The sequence below is a fragment of the Dipodomys ordii genome, unplaced genomic scaffold (assembly GCF_000151885.1).
Source record: "Dipodomys ordii isolate 6190 unplaced genomic scaffold, Dord_2.0 Scaffold102, whole genome shotgun sequence".
Classification (NCBI taxonomy): domain Eukaryota; kingdom Metazoa; phylum Chordata; class Mammalia; order Rodentia; family Heteromyidae; genus Dipodomys; species Dipodomys ordii.
Genome location: NW_012267318.1, coordinates 4,404,280 through 4,421,272, shown reverse-complemented (window position 1 = coordinate 4,421,272; position 16,993 = coordinate 4,404,280). Strand labels below are relative to the sequence as shown.

At 43.1% G+C, this 16,993-nt stretch overlaps 1 protein-coding gene across 1 annotated transcript in view; it reads right to left on the bottom strand.

Moving 5' to 3' along the window:
- LOC105993893 overlaps positions 1-13,272 on the bottom strand; it is a 119,077-nt gene extending 105,805 nt beyond the window's left edge. The window contains exon 1 of the mRNA XM_013027266.1: positions 13,066-13,272. Coding sequence (XP_012882720.1) covers positions 13,066-13,272 — 207 coding nt within the window. The remainder of the gene's footprint in view (positions 1-13,065) is intronic.
- Positions 13,273-16,993: the final 3,721 nt, after the last annotated feature.

Below are 16,993 nucleotides of genomic sequence, written 5' to 3'. Positions count from 1 at the left end.
ATATACAATTTTATAATTTGGGGAGGGGAAAGGATATAACAAAATGCTTAAATAAGGATACAGGTTGATCCACTGTAACAATGAGATGTACAAGACACTATGTTGAAAACAAACTTTACAATTTTGGGGCGGGGAGTGAGGAGTTGGGGAAGTGGGGAGAGAAAGGATGGTAGGGAAAAAAAAAGGAGGAGGTAACACTGCTCGATAAGAAATGTACTCATTACCCTACTCAAGTAGTTGTAACCCCTCTGTACAGTATTTTTACAGTAAATATATATATGGAAAAAAGATTTGAATGTCTAATCAGACTTACCTGAACTGTTGACTCCTAACATTATATCTCTTTTCTTCATTTTTTTCTGATGCACTTAGAACTTGTTTCTAATTCCATTAAGAAGTGGCTATGTGCTGTGTGCTTGTAGCTCACACCTGCAATCCTACTATTCAGAAGGCTGAGATCTGGAAAACTACAGTTTGAAGCCACTCAGAGCAGTAAAGTCCACAAGGCTCCATCCAGCAAAAAATAGCTGGATAGGAAATTTTGCTCAAGTGGAAGAGTGCCACTGAACTGAGCAAGCAAGCTCAAGGCCCTAAGTTCAAACCCTGCTACTGACCAAAAGGGACAATCAAAAATGTATTCCTGCCAAGCACCTGAGAGTGAATGGATAACAGTTCAGGGTTCCTAAGAATAGAAGGTTTGAGGTTCAAGGCCAGCCTGGGCAAATGAGTTGCAAAGTTTCTCTCAATCTATTGCAGTGGCACATATCTGTCATCCCCAGCTAAGAAGAGGCTGAGGTTGGAAAGACTGATGTTTCTGACCAGTCCAGGCAGAAAAGTCAGTGAGACTTCATCTCTCTGGAAAGGAAGCAGGCATCCCAGGGATGATGGGAATCTAAAAGTGGGTGGAACATGGCTCAGGCATACACCAGAGCAGGAAATGAGACACCATCCTGTCCTAAATATAGTCCTAAATATAGCGGGGCTCTAGTAAGAATGACATCCTGAGTTGAAACCCTCAATACCTACAAAAATATTTACCTCCAAAAATATTTTTCGTTGCTCATTTATAGAAATTGAAAGTATTGTAGTTTGCACTGAAAAGTCATGCATCCAAAAAACAGAATCAAATGACTCAGCAGGACACTAAAAGAGTTTACCCGGCCAGTTCCTACCTGAAAGAGTGCGTTTAAGTTCTGTAGCTCTTCCAAGGTCACTCGGTGTTCAATCTCATAAAAAAAGATGATATATTAAAATCTCATGGTTAAAACTGTGATGCCCATAAAATGTAATATTTGCAAATCCATAATTTTTCTCTCTCCGTATGGTCAATAAGACAAGTATCTAAGTCATCCTTGGGTTATTTCAGCCCTTATTCTTCTGTGTCTCTACTCTGGTTCAGTGGATTGTCCAGGTCCACATTCTGAGCAGGGTTGACTGGACTGTGTTGGGAGAAAAAAAGAGGTGGATGGCAGGAGTAAAAGAAGATAGGGTAGACACTGACTTGGAAGAGAAAACAGGTACTATAAGGATTTAAAAAAAGAAAAGAGGAAAAGAAAAAAGAGACCAGTAATTGAACTAAAATGAGAACAGGTACAATAAGGATTTTTTTTTAAAAAAAGAAAAGAAGAAGAAAAGAAAAAAGAGACTAGTCATTGAACCAAAGTGAGAATTGATCTCTTATCTAGGAAAAACTTTCAAAGTAAGGCTATAGGTTCTTTCTAGTCTTGGTGTGAAGGAACCTGGTTTTCTTTTAATCACCTATCCTTAGCTCAATAAATAGAGCATTAGCAGGCATCTTAGCTACTATCTCCACAGTTTGTTTTGCATCTGTACGAATTTACAAACATCTGACTTAAAATGGATGTCTCAGTGGGTCCATGATTCTTGCATCATCTCCTCAAGCTTAAAGAAGACAGTCATAATCATCACTTTCCGCATCCTGGTGACAAACTGGCTGATAGAAACAAGGAAAGACAGACTTACCTGGGCTCTCAGTTTGAAAGCCTTTAGGTCTGTCATGGTGGGTTTTGTTTTTTCTGGGCCAGTGGTAAGGCCCAACCACACAGCAATAGGTAGAGGCTACTTACCTCATGGTGGAAAGAAAGGTGACAGGCAAGCAGATAGACAGACAGACAGGAAGAGGAGATGGAGGAAGAAGAGGTGAAGGAGGAGGAGGAGAAGGTAAAGGAGAAGGAGAAAAGAGGGAGGGCTGGAGAGGGAGAGAGTGGGGAAGAAGAAGAGGGAGGGCAAGGGGTAGAAAGGTAAGGAGGAAAGAGAGAGGGAGTGGGAGAGAAACAGGAAGAGTCCAGGGCAAGATACCCCCTTCAAAGACATTCCTCTAGTGACTTCCATTAGGTCCCACCTGCTAAAGTTTCCATAATTTCTCCCAAAATAGTGTCACTAGCTGAGGACCAAACCTTTGGTAGGGGGTGGGGATGGGACTCATAGTCAAGTTAAAGCAATAGCAAAAGAAATGCTTTTTCCTCAACAAGATCATCTTCTGAGTTCTCTGAGTACGAGTCTTTAAGGGGGTAGTCCTTCCCATAAAACTCAGACTGACCACAAAACTCTGTGAAGACCCATCATTTTGTAGAATGGAAGTAAAATTCTATCTTGAGTGACACCATGGTTACTTCTAATTAGTTTTCATGGGGGAGCAAAATTGGAAAACCAACTGTTGGAAAAAACACTTAGGAAAATCTCCCTAGGGCCTCTTCTGGTAATCTAAACCCAGGAATTAAGTGTCACAGGCTGCCTAGGAGAAAGATCTCCAGAGTATTTAGATATATGCAAATACATGCAAATGATGCTTCTGTCAAATGGAGGGGACATTTCCACTGCTAGACAAAGATACTATGATTAGACAAATTCAGAATTTTTTTTTTAAATTCAGAATGTTTTGAACCAAGCTTACAGAATCCACAAAAGCAGGGGCTCACCATCCACACAAATGAGAAACCATACCGTAACCCCGCATCTTGCTTGCACAAGAAGCTGATGTCTCCAGGGAACATATGTGAGTTCCCCCTTGCTCCCTTGTGAATTCCAGGAGGTAAAATGAATTTTAAGGATTTGAAAATGATTTTCCTTGAAATGGTAAACTTTTAGGGAACACCTGCTAGTATCTCAATTTATAACATTTTTCTGAACCTTTGCAATTTTAAACATGCATCATAAATACTTCATGTCTTCATAAGTTAGTTAAGACACATTTATTCCTAAACAAAACAAGTGACTATAGTTTCGCACAAAGAAATCAAAGTATATTGCACTGGTTGGGAAATGGTGGCATGTGCCTCTAGTCCAAGCTAATTGAGTGGCTGAAGTCATAGGAGTCCTTGAACTCAGGAGATCAAGACCAGCCTAGACAACACAGTGAAACTCAGTCAACAAATAAATGCACACAGCATATGATGTGATACCTGCTACAAACTTCCATCTTTTCACCGTTCCCAAATACCTTTTTCTCTAAGCTATAATATGTACTAGACTTTATAGTGTAAAATTTTGTACTTGTTCACTAGCTACTTTAGTATGTGGAATTACCTTTCACTTTTGTCTCAATTACTGAAAAAAAATAACAGTTAAAAATAAATAAATAAATTGCCCTACCTTTTAGAAGAGGGCTCTTCAATACAGAAAGGGACGAATTCCTCTTTGCTGAATGAACTTAACCAGAAATGTTGCTGAGAGAGTAAAGCACTCTACTCTCATCATTAATAATAGTCATAAAGGGCAGAATCTAGAGCCAGTGTAATACTTTAGAATGGACTCTACAGTAATTTGTATTTAAGCAAAAATGTGATCCCTCACTTTCTCCCCTTACAATTTCTTCTCCCCAGAGTCAACCCCAACAAATACCTCAGTCCAGCTTTGGCCACCTTCCCTAGCTGAGTACAACACAACACAACACAACCTTCTGGGGCCATGCAAGATTTATACCTTGTCGTAGGCTTTGTGCCATCTTTGCCTCCTGGTGGTGCCTACACATGCTTTCTGCCTTTCCTTCCCCACTCTCCAGAAAAAGAAATAAATGGACTAAAAGTAACTACAGGAGATATGTCAGGCTGAAAGTTCAGAGTTATATTAATTAAATTTGCATTGCTCTTTTTAAAAAAAAACAGTTCTTAAATGTCATAGACCTCATCAAATGTTTTTACATTGTGGTGGAAAGTGAAAATCGAGCAATCAGTAGGCAACTTCTTTTGAAAAGGCAGCCATATAAATAAGCTTTGGGGAAAACACACACACACACACACACACACATACACACACACGCAGAGTTACAAAACAGGGCCATTATTGTGCTTTTCTTTGAAAATATAAATCAGGCCTTCACATAATTGCATGTTTTTAAGACAAATTTGGAACACAAAGCAAAGGAAACATATGTCCCTTCTGGGTACTCCTGTGCTTGGCAGGGCTTAAAAATCCTTAACTGCCATCGACAGCGAGTCACATTGTATCACTAAAAAGCTTGAATGACTTGTTTTCCTACAAATAAAAACAAGAGAGGCAAGTCTGACTATTTTATATCCAAACTATCACAGCTATATTGTAACAATCATAAATAATTCAAGTCTGCAATTGCGGGGTTTGATTTTTCAAGATATCATCCACTGCCAAGAAAAGCATTTCACTTCATTCAAATGTAATTTCATAGAAAACTACCTGGATAATTCCCTAATACGCTGCATTCGTGGAACTATGATTTTGCTTGTCCTCACGTCACAGTCTCCCCAAAGCAAGCAGGGTTTTATGATTAGAGTGGTTTTCCCATAAGGGTTTATTTGCCTGCTGGCTGCTCATTTGCATTGCAAATTAGCTCTCCCGATTGTTCCAAGCCAACATCTCTCCGCTCCTCACTGTAAAACTCTCCTCTGTCTGGATAGTTCACAGATAATTTCTTTTTCTACAACTCCGGAATTGACTAATTAATGGAACAAAGCAGCCCTTGGAAAATCTATTTCTTGAGTGACTGGCTATCCAGCTTCAGAAGGAAGATATAAACTTGTGGTCTTGAGTGTCTAAGAGAGAGAGGACCCAAAAGGTTGGCCCTTCTGAGTTAGGTTAAAATGCAGAGGATTCGATTGCAGATTCCCAAGGAAAAGGAGAAGGAGAGACTCTGGGGTGGGGTGAGGATGGGGGTGGGAGAGGCTTCAGCGAAGCTGGATTGTTGCTATGTCCCCCCTCCACGAATTGCAGGCTGAGTCTGTGGTGCCACTTACAGATGTGGTGGAATCTTTAAGAAGTGGGAGTCAGCTAAGCATCCCTGGCTCATGCCTGTAATACTAGTGGATCAGGAGACTGAGATCTGAGGATCCCAGTTCAACACCAACTCAGGCGGAAAGACTCTTATGACCAGTTAATCAGCAAACAAAACAAAACAAAACAAAAAAGCCAAAATGGAGCTGTGGCACAAGTGGTAGAGACTAGCCTTGCACAGTACCCAGGCCTTAAATTCAAGTCCTAATACTGGCATAAAAAAGTGAGGGGTTTAGCTGGAGGGAGTTAAGTTGCTGGAGGTATGGTATTGAGGGGATCTTGGAAGTTGACACCCTTCTTGTCTCTGTCTTTTTGCTTCCCAGCTGCCCAGAAGATGAATGGGCCTCTTTGGCCTCATGTTTCCATCACCAGGCTGTGCTGCCAAAAGCCAAGAGCAACAGGACCAATCACCATGGACTGAGGAGCTAGAATAAACCAATAAACCTTTTCTCCTTTTAAGTTGGCTATCTCCAGCATTTTGTCACAGCAAAAGAAAACTAACACAGTTAACACTTGTGTTTAAAAAGTACCAAGAATATCTGGGTGCCGGTGGCTTATGCCAATAATTCTAGCTATTTAGGAATCTAGCTACTTAGGAGGATCATGGTTTGAAGCCAGCCTGGGCAGGAAAGTCCATTAAACTCTTATCTCTGATTAACTACCAAAAGGCTGGAAATGCAGCTGTGGCTCAAGTGGTAGAGAGACAACCTTGAGCAAAAAGACTCAGGGAACCAGGCACTGGTGGCTCACACCTGTAATCTCAGGAGGCTTATATCTGAGGATCGCAGTTCAGAGTCAGCCCAGGCAAGAAAGTCTGTGAGACATTTACCTCCAATAAACCACTAGAAAACTGGAAGCGGTGCTGTGGCTCAAGTGGTAGAGCGCTAGCCTTGAGCTGAAGAGCTCAGGGACAGCGCCCAGGCCGAGTTCAAGCCCCATGACTGACAAAAAAAAAAAAAAAGGCTCAGGAATAGCATCCAGTCCCAAGAAGGAAAGAAAAAAGGAAGGAAGGACGGAAGGAAGGAAGGATCTATTGTTATTTTCATTTTCTAGATCAGCAAACTGAAACACAGAGCAGTGAATGAAGTCTTCCAGCTTCCTATGACTAGCAGGTGTTAGCTCGAGCCAGGGTCCTCACCTCTCCTTCCCATGCTTTAGTGTCTGCCTGATGCTGGAACAGCCCAAGGAAAAGTGGAACAATGTGCAGCTATAGAAGAGGCTACGATCTCAAGTCTGCTGAGCAACATGAAGGCTCAGGTTTCTCCATCTGGACAATCTAAAAATCAGAGTGGCTTAGTTCAACCCACATTGCCAGTCCTCTAAAAGACCCTCAGATTACTTGGAACAATGCTAGTCCCTGGCTAGCCTTTAAAATGTCAAAAGCAATGGTGACCTTTGAAAAGTCATCCCCTTTCCTTCCCCCAGATTATTAAAGACTTGCTGCTATTGGTATAGGTTAGAGTTCCCATAAACTTCCACGAGGTCCACATTTGTTACAAGGAAGAGTTTGAGCTCAGCTCACTTCTCTAAATTAATTTGACATGAGGGATATTGCTGCATTCCCAGCTGCCTGGATGTATCCCATGACTTCTTGGCAGCTGGGAAAGAGAAAGAGGTCCTTTTTCCAGACATCCTCCCAAATATAACAAGGCTCATCTTGTACAGGTGCTCTGACAACTGTAGTAGTCCCATACTGTATGGAGAAGAGGCTAAGGCCATATTCATACTAGATTAAGAACATTCTAGAATGGATCAGCCTATCTATCGCGAGCCCCTGAGGGAGGAATAGAGACTTGGGTGACATATCTGTACTGTGGAGATGAGAAACAAAGACCAGAGCTAGATCATTACCTCACAACCCATAGTCATCTCTTTTCCTTCAGTAGGTAAACTGAGGCCCACAGAGAACCACTGGCTTGGCCAAGATTCCATCCATGATCACTGATGAGGCTGGAAGCAGCATTTCTTTGTACATTAGAAATGGGACACACTTCCTGTCCCTGGAATAAGCTGGTTGGTTGCAATGCTATCCTTGAACCAAGTGCAGATTTGGAAAACCAGGAATTTTCCCATGGTATCTGACCACGTGTAGGCTCCATCACGTCTCTCTCCTGCTGGCCTGCCCTGCCAAGAGGTGCCTGGCATCTATGTCCGTGCTTTGTGTCCACTGAAGCAACCTCCTCATTGTTACCTGTAACTTTTCCCCTTCTTCCCCTTTTCCAGAGCTTGCCAAAGGTAAAAGAGATCTGGCCAAGCCTATGAGCACCAGATACAAAAATAAAAATCAGAACCATCAGCCCGATGGGTTGACAGGATCAACCAAAGTTAATTCACACTTATCATTCATTGTCACTAATTACCACTGATTGATAAATCAATATCACTCTGCCAGACTCCCATCCTGACTCTGGGTTTGGTTGTGTGATTTTGGTCATTAGAAAATTAGAAACGTGATGGAAACAGGTGATCAAAATGTGTTGGCATATCTTGGGCCTGTACACTGGCCCCCACCATTGCTAGGAGAACACACCCAGGCTAGCGTACTTGAGGACACACACACTTACTCATAGCCAAGTTCACCTCAGACCAGCTGGTAGACTGGCTTTCCAGCTGCCCCTCAGGCATGAAGGAAGCCAGTGCTCATGGCCATGTGCCACTGAGGGTTTGTGGTTGTTATGCAGTATTGCTATGGTAGTGGATAACTGATACACTGGCTATTAACTCCTGAAGTGGATTCTATTACAGGAACATCAGCCTGAAATATCATCCCTTACAGTGCCAAGAACTATAAGTCCCTCCCTCCCTTCCTTCTTTATTTCTTCCTTCCTTGCTTCTTTATTTCTTCCTTCCTTCCTTCCATTCTTCTTTTCTTCTTTCCTTCCCTTCTTCCTTTTTCCTTCCTCTCTCCCTCCCTCCATTCCTTCCTTCATTCTTCAATTTTTTATTTTTTCCTTTTCCCTCCCTCCCTCCCCCTTCCCTTCCTTCCTTCCTTCCTTCCTTCCTTCCTTCCTTCCTTCTTTCCTTCCTTCATTCCTGCTTGACCTTATGTCCTAATGCTCCATTTGGCTTTGTTCACTCAAGGATGGTGCTCTACCACATGAACCACAGCTTCACCTCTGGATTTTGGGTGGCTAACTGGAGATAAGAGTCTTACACCTGCTGGCACTGTCTGTAAGCTAGGTTCCTCAGATCTCAGCCTCCTGAGTAGCTATAATTATAGGCTTAAACCACCAGTGCTTTCAAATTATGCTTTATAACACAGTTCTTAGTAAGGATCTGTTAATCACACATACATGCACATGACATTTTGTGAAACACAATTGCACAAGATAGACTTATCTACTAAAGTGGTTTCATGAGCCACTATTTGGTCAACACCGGCAGGGAGAAATTCATAGCATGTGATGTCATAAGACTTTGTTACCATTTGGGCTTCATTTATCCTTGAGCACTTGGAAACTTTCTCAGTAAGAGGCACAAATAAACTTCTAACAAATGTCTTAATTTTAACTGAACTGAGTGACTGGCAGCTACAAACACTTCCTAGGTTAACTTCTCTACTCCCTGCCCCAGGATCTAACCTTATTTTCAAGATTTCAAGGATTTGACAATGACTGTACCATTCAGGGCGCATTGGTGTGTGTCTGTGTCTGTGTGTGTGTGTCTGTGTGTGTGTGTGTGTGTGTGTCTGTCTGTCTGTCTGTCTGTGCTGCCTGTGTGGGGGTGGGGGAGGGAGGAGCGTTGCTGCTTCTGGGACTGAACCAGGAACTCAGGGTCTGGGTACTATCCCCCCCTTTTTTTTGCTCTAGGCTGGTATTCTACCACTTGGTGGTTAATTGGAGATAATAGCCTCACAAACTTCTCTGCTAGGCTGGCTTCAAACCAAGATCCTCAGATGTCAGCCTCCCTCATAGCTAGGATTACAGATATGAGTCACCAGCACCTGGACCAGGGGGCTGGTGTGAGTCTCTGCTCATAGCTCTGAACAATTGATAGATCATTTACACAAGTGGCCATCTGCCCCCAGGAACAGCCCTGCCCTCAGCAACAATGTCCTCCACTATGCAGACCGACCGTGTAAGGCTGGGAAGCAGAAGGGCAGGTGCTGCATCAAATTCATCCCCATCTGTCTTGTGTCAGGCATGGGGGAACTTAAACACACCCGCTAAGGTGGACTGAAGAGCCTTTATGCTTCTAGATTTTAGTTTATTTCTGAGGAAAGAAAATTTGCCTTGGTTCTTTCCTGCTATAACAATGCAAGTATCAAATCTTCCTGCACAGATGTGTGCTATGGGTTGCAAAAGATCTGCACTGCAAAAGTTTATGTGCCGGAAGCTAGGGGCCCAGGGTGGCAGTGTTGGTGAGGTCTTGCGGGATGGGGGCAGGGTGCTCAGGGGTGTGATGATGCCACAGAGGTTCCTCCTTCTCGAATGGGCCTACTGCTCTTTTGTGAGAGTGAACTTGAACTTGTATATAGTTACAAAGCAAGGTGACTTCACATTGCCCATCCCCATCTGCTCATGACCCTTTTTCCTTCTCTATGACATGATGCAGCCACCTGGACCCTCACCAGACACCAGAGCAATGGTGTCTAGGTTATTCAGCCCCTAAAATCATGAGCCAAATAAACTTCTTTTTTTTATATGTTGCATGATACCAAATGTTTTGTTATAGCAGCCCAAGATAAACAACAGACTAAAACTAGCTAATACATGCTGGGCCTTAACTGTATCAAGAACTGCTCCTTACTTAAACTTCTCCCCATTGACTGTACCACATGGCCCAGTTGCAGCTGCCCTCCTGGGGAATAATGTAGAAACCTTGCTGAAACCTGCAAAGGACTAAGAAACTTCTAGAAACATTTACCAGGAGAAGGACTTAAGGGAGGAAGGAGTGCTATATGAAAGGGCTGACCGAGGTTGGAACTTGTTAGGGGTCCTCAGAGTTGAAAGGAGTCTAAAGACTCTAGCAGCCCGGCACTGGAGGCTCACGCCTATAATCCTAGCTACTCAGGAGGCTGAGATCTGTGGATCATAGTTCAAAGTTAGCCCAGGCAGGAAAACTCTGTGAAACTCTTATGGCCAATAAACCACTAGAAAACTGGAAGTAGTGCTGTGGCTCAAGTGGTAGAGGGCTTGCTTTGAGCTGAAGAGTGCAGGGACAGTGCCCAGGCCCAGAGTTCAAGCCCCACGACCAACACAAAGAAAAGACTCTCAAGGGGCTGGGTCCTGTTGCCTACTCCCTCCCCTAGGTTTTTTCTGCTCTGTGAGTAACCCTGGATCTCACATGTTGTAACACAAATCAAAAATAACTCCAGCATGCCTGTTTCCCACAGCTCATTTAAATAATGCCACCCATAGGCCACTCCTTTTGTTTGAAGTGGCGCGTCTTGTATAGCCTGGATCTGCACCTGTGCATCTCAGGCTGGGAACTTAGGATCTCATCACTCTTTTGCGATGTCAATGAGGTGCCTCAGGCCTCAGCCGTGCCCACCCTGTCAAACGCAGTCCAGTCACAAGCAATATAGCTTAGGGGGAACTTTGGGCTTTAAACAAGATTAACCCAATTAGCAAAAAGTCAAAAAGAGAGCTGAGTTATTTCCATACCTTGGCTATGGTGGAAATGATGGTGTCAATGTAGAGATGGGGGTTTCTCTTTACAATCTTGACTATAGTTCTTTTAGGTACATATCACCTGAGTAGAATTGGTGGATTCTCATTTCAACTTTTGGAGTTAGTCCTAGCTGCCATGTAGTGTAGTAGAAAGCCCGCAGTCAACCACCTTGGATTGTGCAGTATTGTGTCAATACAGCCACTCGTGGCTCAAGCCTGTGGCTCAAGCGACTCAGGAGGCTGAGGTCTGTGGGTCATGGTTTGCAGCCAGCCTTAGCAGAAAAGTCCATGGGAGTAGAAATTATTTTGGGGTTTGAACTCAGAGCCTGGGGCTTGTGAAACAGATACTCTTACTTCTGATCCACATGGACAGCCCCTTTTTGCATTATTGCTGCCTCGGCCACCAACTTGGACTGCAAACCACCTATTCATATTCCCCATAAAGCTAGGATGACAGTTGTATGACAAGAAATCTAGCTATTTGACAAGAAAGGAACTCATAGCATTAATGCCAAGACTGACCTCAAACTACAGTCCTCCCTATCTCAGCCTCCTAAATAGCTAGGATTATAGGTGTGCTATGAATTTATTTTTCATTCCAATCCTATCTCAGTAAATCATTTTCCAGTCTTATTGATCTTACCCAGATCTGAAGATCCCTGCCTTCCAGAAAGATTTTCTTCCTCTCTTTTTCCTTTCCTTTCCTTTCCTTCCCTTCCCTTTCCCCTTCCTTCCTTCCTTCCTTCCTTCCTTCCTTCCTTCCTTCTTTTCTTCCTTCCTTCCTTCTTTCCTTCCTTCATCTCTTTTCTTTTCTTTTTTTTTAATCTGAGGCTTGAACTCAGGGCTTGAGCTTTTTATGTTGAAGGATAGTGCTCTACTACCTGAGCCACACTTCCTCTTCTGGCTTATTTTGTAATGAATTGGAGATAAGAGGCAGACTTTCCTGCCAAGGCTGGCTTTGAACCATGGTCCTTAGATCTCAGCCTTCTGAATAACTAGGATTACAGGCGTGAGCCACTAGTGCCTGGCTAAAACTTCCTTTTAATATCTGTACAAGCCACTAGTGAAAAAGGAACAAATCAGATTCTTCATTCCTTATGACACATTCCCCGTCTCGCTCTGCAGATGCCATCCATGTGCTTCCGTTACCTGTGCCTTCCTTCGTGTTGTCTCCTCCATGTCACAGCTTTTACTTCATATAGTTATAGAGAAACAAGACTGCCTTCAAGGCCTCTCAAATGCCACTTTTTCCATGAACCCTTCCTTGTTCCCCACTCCTTCCACATTAGAAACACACATCTTGGGTTTAGAGGCATGGCTCAGTTGGAAGAGTGCAAGTCAACGAGCCAAAACATTAGGTATTGACTTCAAGTGCCAGTTTCAGACAGAAAAGAAAAATGAAAAAGAAATATACATTCTCCTCTACTGAGCTCTGATTCCTTCAAAGCAGCCATGAGTCATCATCTGCACAGATTTAGCTATTTCTGTGTTACTTGCTTAATATTTTCTTTGCTTATTTTATATACAATCTTCTTTCTCCTTATAAACAATAGTAATCACAAAATCATGGGCTTGATAAGCTTATTCTACTCTGCATTAACATAAATACATTGTCATTTTCCTTAAATCCTTTTGCCATACCTTCTAAAAGCATCTCCCCTGAAGAAAAACCATGCTAGCTGTGTAAAGTCTTGAGAGACTGGATTTTGTGATGTTTGATTTTCCTCCAGGGCTCAGATCATGGAATTGCTTCATTGATGTTTGCCGAATTGAAATCAAGTGAAATGGAGTGTTGCAATTTATTTATTATCCATTACAGATTAGCATGACTCTAATTTATCATGAGAGATAATTGGAAAGAAAAGGATGAAGCTGGAAAGGAATTAGACATCAACAACAGTGGGGCTGGGGCAGGCAGGAGAAGGAAGAGACACTTGAAAGTCAGTTGGGCAATGGAGACACTGGGGGATGTGGCAGGAGGTCAGAGATGGTTACGGAGCAGATGGGCTGAAATGTCTGATCAAGAGGGGACTATGACAAATCAAACTTGGATGCTGGCTTTTCATGGAATCCCTGTTGGTGAACATTTGGTCACATCTGGGGGAATTCCAACCCAGTCCCAGAGCCCTGTGTGCTCAACTTGCCTTGCTGGAGGTGCTGTCTGTTTGCGGATCCCTTAGCCCCTTACCTTTTCCACCCCTGGGCTTGTGGCCAGGTCTGCATGGTGAGGTGGTGTCCTTCCTGGGTTCGTCTCCTTGGCGGTGATGGAGTGACCTGGCGTTCTCTGGCGTGGGAGGCAGGCACGCCGCAGCCAGGCCAGAGGCTCTGCCTTCTGCAGCCCCTGCTTGACTGAAAGCCACTGTCCAGCTGGACAAGTCTGAGCTCGAAGTATCATTGGCTCTCTGGAGATCGCTGCTGGGTTCAGGATGCTGTATGATACCACCCAAAGACAGTCTCATTAGGGATCTCTGGAATAATCCCATTCTGCATGAGATTCATTCGTGTGTGTGTGTGTGTGTGTGTGTGTGTGTGTGTGTTGATACTAGGCTTGCTTGAACTCAGAGCCAAAGCACTCTTCTTTAGCTTTTTTTTAAGATTAATTTTACTATTAAGGTGATGTACAGAGGGGTTACAGTTACATATATAAGAGAGTGAGTACGTTTCTTGTTGAACTGGTTACCCCTCCCTCATTTTTCTCCCACTTTCCATCCCCCCAATTTTCCCCACCACTGCCAAGCTGTACAGTTCATTTCCAATATATTGTCTTGTGAGTATCACTGTTGCATTGGTTTGCCTTTTGGCCTTTTTCTCACCATTTTGTTGTTTCTTTTCCCTTCCCTAATTCAGACAAATGTGTATACAATTCTCAGGGTACAAAATCAAATACAGTGACAACACGGGATAAACCATAGATAAAAAACACAAAAGAAAAAAAGAAATCACATGGTGCGTTAAACACAACAACAACAAAGAAAATCCTCTCACTCCCATATCTTGGAGTTCATTTCGCTTAGCGTCATCTTCTATGGTCACACGTACATAGTTATTGAGCTATTGTGATCCTCTTCTAGGACTATCCTAGACATACACTAATTTTTAAAGTGAGGGAAACCAAGGAGCCTGTGTTTCTTTGGGTCTGGCTTATTTCACTTACTTCATTTTTTCCAAGTCTTTCCCTTTCCTTACAAAAGGGGTGATGTCATTCTTTCTGATGGAAGCATAGAATTCCATTGTGTGTGTGTGTGTGTGTGTGTGTGTGTATGTGTGTGTGTGTGTGTGTGTGTTATCACATTTTCTCAATACTGTTCTACCTCTTGAGCCCTATCTCCACTTCTGTTTTTTTGCTGGTTAATTAAAGATAAAAGTCCATTGAACTTGTCTGCCTGGCTGGCTTTGAACCATGATCTTCAGATCTCAGTCTCATGAATAGCTAGGATTACAGGTGTGAGCCACCAGCAGGGGCTGATCAATTCCTTTCTGGGCAGCATCGATAGTCACCTTCTTCTCAGAGATGGGGTTTTGGCTGGGAGGGAGAGGGTTGTCCAGGATCTCTGCACTAATTGACCAAGATAGCAAATATCCAACCAAGCCCTCTCTGTAAATATTTTACAGTTTTGAACAGACTATAACACAAAAAGCATGAAAACTCACAGCAAAATTCATGGAAATAAGGATTGTAATTAAATAAAGTCAGCAACAAAGTGAACCTGACACGTACTTCATGGTAATTTTTATTGTAATACATGGTAATTAGATATAAATGGCAAAATGTTTAAGTAGTAATCCTAATTACTGTTAATTTTACAACAGTGTTATGAGAGTTGTTTAGGGAAATCCTCAAAGGAGCCTGGGATTGTGACTTCTTCTGTGGGAGTTTCTATCTGAAGGTAACAGTGGCAATAGTAGATTTTCTTAAGCAGAATTGAACTCTTAGAATAGCTCCTGCTAGTTTCTTGTTTGAGATGGATCTGACAGGCTCATATCAGCCATCTTAGCTATGCAGAAAGCTGGGATCTGAGAAATTCATAGTTCATAGCCAGAGTGGGCAAAAAAAACCCCACCAAACCTCTGGGAGATTCTTTTCTGCAATTAACCAACAAAAAGCCAGAAGTGGAGCTGTGGTTCAAGTAGTACAGAACACTAGGCTTGAGTGGAAAAATGCTAAAGGATAGTACGCAGGCCCTGAGTTCAAGGCCCAGTACACACACACACACACACACACACACACACACACACGTGCGCAAAATGTATTCTTGGTCCTTGAAAACACCAGTAGCTTTCCTAGCAGGAAATAATGTAATTCAAGCTCAAGCTCCCTTGACCATGTATTTAAGGTGGTACTAACAGAGCCAAATGGAAGCATCATGGCTCATTCCTGTGCCCCATCCCCTCCCCCAGTCCTTTTAATGGGATCAGTCTGTGCCTACTCTGCTCCCAGAGGAGCTTTTAAAAAAATGCTTTTCTGTGTCTTGCTCTAGTGTGCCAGCAGCCAACACCCCATTAAACCCTCTCATTAGAGAAGCTCCATTGGGCCCACTTTTCAGTTCCCAGTCATCCTGCTCCCTGTGAGAGACTCGGGCTCCAGCCTTGGCTTCTTTGACCATCAGGAACTATGGAAGGAATTTTCATCCTCCTTTCTCCTTCCTTCATATGCCTCCCTCTGCATCCCCAGTCTGCTTAGACACAGACACAGAAGGGCTGTCGAAGAAGTCTCGTGCAAATTGAGGTTTAAAGCAAGCCAAGCAATTCAGACAAGAGCTAATCCAAGCCATCACAGGAGTGCATTTGTGTAGTGCGGCCAGATCAGAGCCAACACTACCGCCCTCGGCTCCCTGCAATGCTGTCTGTAGAATGTGCTTACAAGGCTGGGAGACAGCAGCCTCGTTTCAGATCAGGAGCTGGCATGCCCTGGTTGCCCATAGCAACCCAGCTGTGCCGGAGTGCTAGCATTTGTAAATTGTGTGGGGGCTTAAAATTATATTATTGATTCTGTCTGAAAGACGATCGTCTGATTTGTATGTAGCTCTGAATAAATTACTCATTATCCTTTCAAGCCCTCGAAGTATGAGTTACCCTCTCCTTTTCCTTCTCCTTCTTTATTTGTTTTTTTTTTAATTTTAGAAAGACAGTAAATCGTGTCAGCAGATGTGCAATGAAACGTTTCCCGTAACAACCACACTCATGGAATCAACATCCAGAGCACCCGCCTGGAAAGCAAGCCGTGGCAGTGCTGAATAAATAACAAATAGATTTGGGAATGATGGGACCAGAATTGAGTCATCTTCCAAAGGGATTAGAAGGTGTATTTTGAATTATTGTGAAAAGTGGTCTAGAAGAAAGGGACAGACAGGTTTGAACTGGATCGGACAGGTTCAACAGGCTTTCTCTTGTATTTTCTTCCATGTGTAGCATATACTGTGACAGGATGAATTATTCCCCTGATAGTGCGCTTTACCCTAAAACTCTATGGTTCCTGCAACAAAAGGAATTGTGGCTTGCCCTTGATTTTGTCCTTGGTCTTGCAGCTCAGTTGGACTAATTGCACAAAGAAGCAGTGTGCCAGTTCTCAGTCTATACTTCAAAGGCTTCAACAGTTGTTCCTGTGTGTCTATCATGGCCATAAGAAGAGCCTGCCCCAGGTAGTCACTGTTCCTTTAGCTGCGACCCAAAAGAATACATGTTGGGCATGTTTCTGTCAAATCCAACTAGCCTGTCAGCTTGGACAACAAAGTCACCCACTCCAACAAAGCTACAGATACACGTAAATAATACCCATTGCTGTATACCACTGAGATTTTACAGATGCTTGTTATGCAGCAGTAGCTGACTGCCATAAGCATCCATTTGTTAACACTGTGGCCATCATTGCTACCATCCATTTGTTAACACTGTGGCCATCATTGCTACCGTTTGAACATGCTTTATATCCTCCAAGGTTCCATTGTGATGGAGGATTTTTGTCTGTAGGATGACAGTAACAGGAAATTCTGTAGAGCCTTTGGAAGGTGGAGTCTAAGGAGAGAGTCTAAGGTCACTGGAGACCTAAAGTAGTTCATACGTGACTCCTTGAGTTTTCCAGAGCAAGGACCTCTACCCCTCTCTGCTCCTGGCTGGAT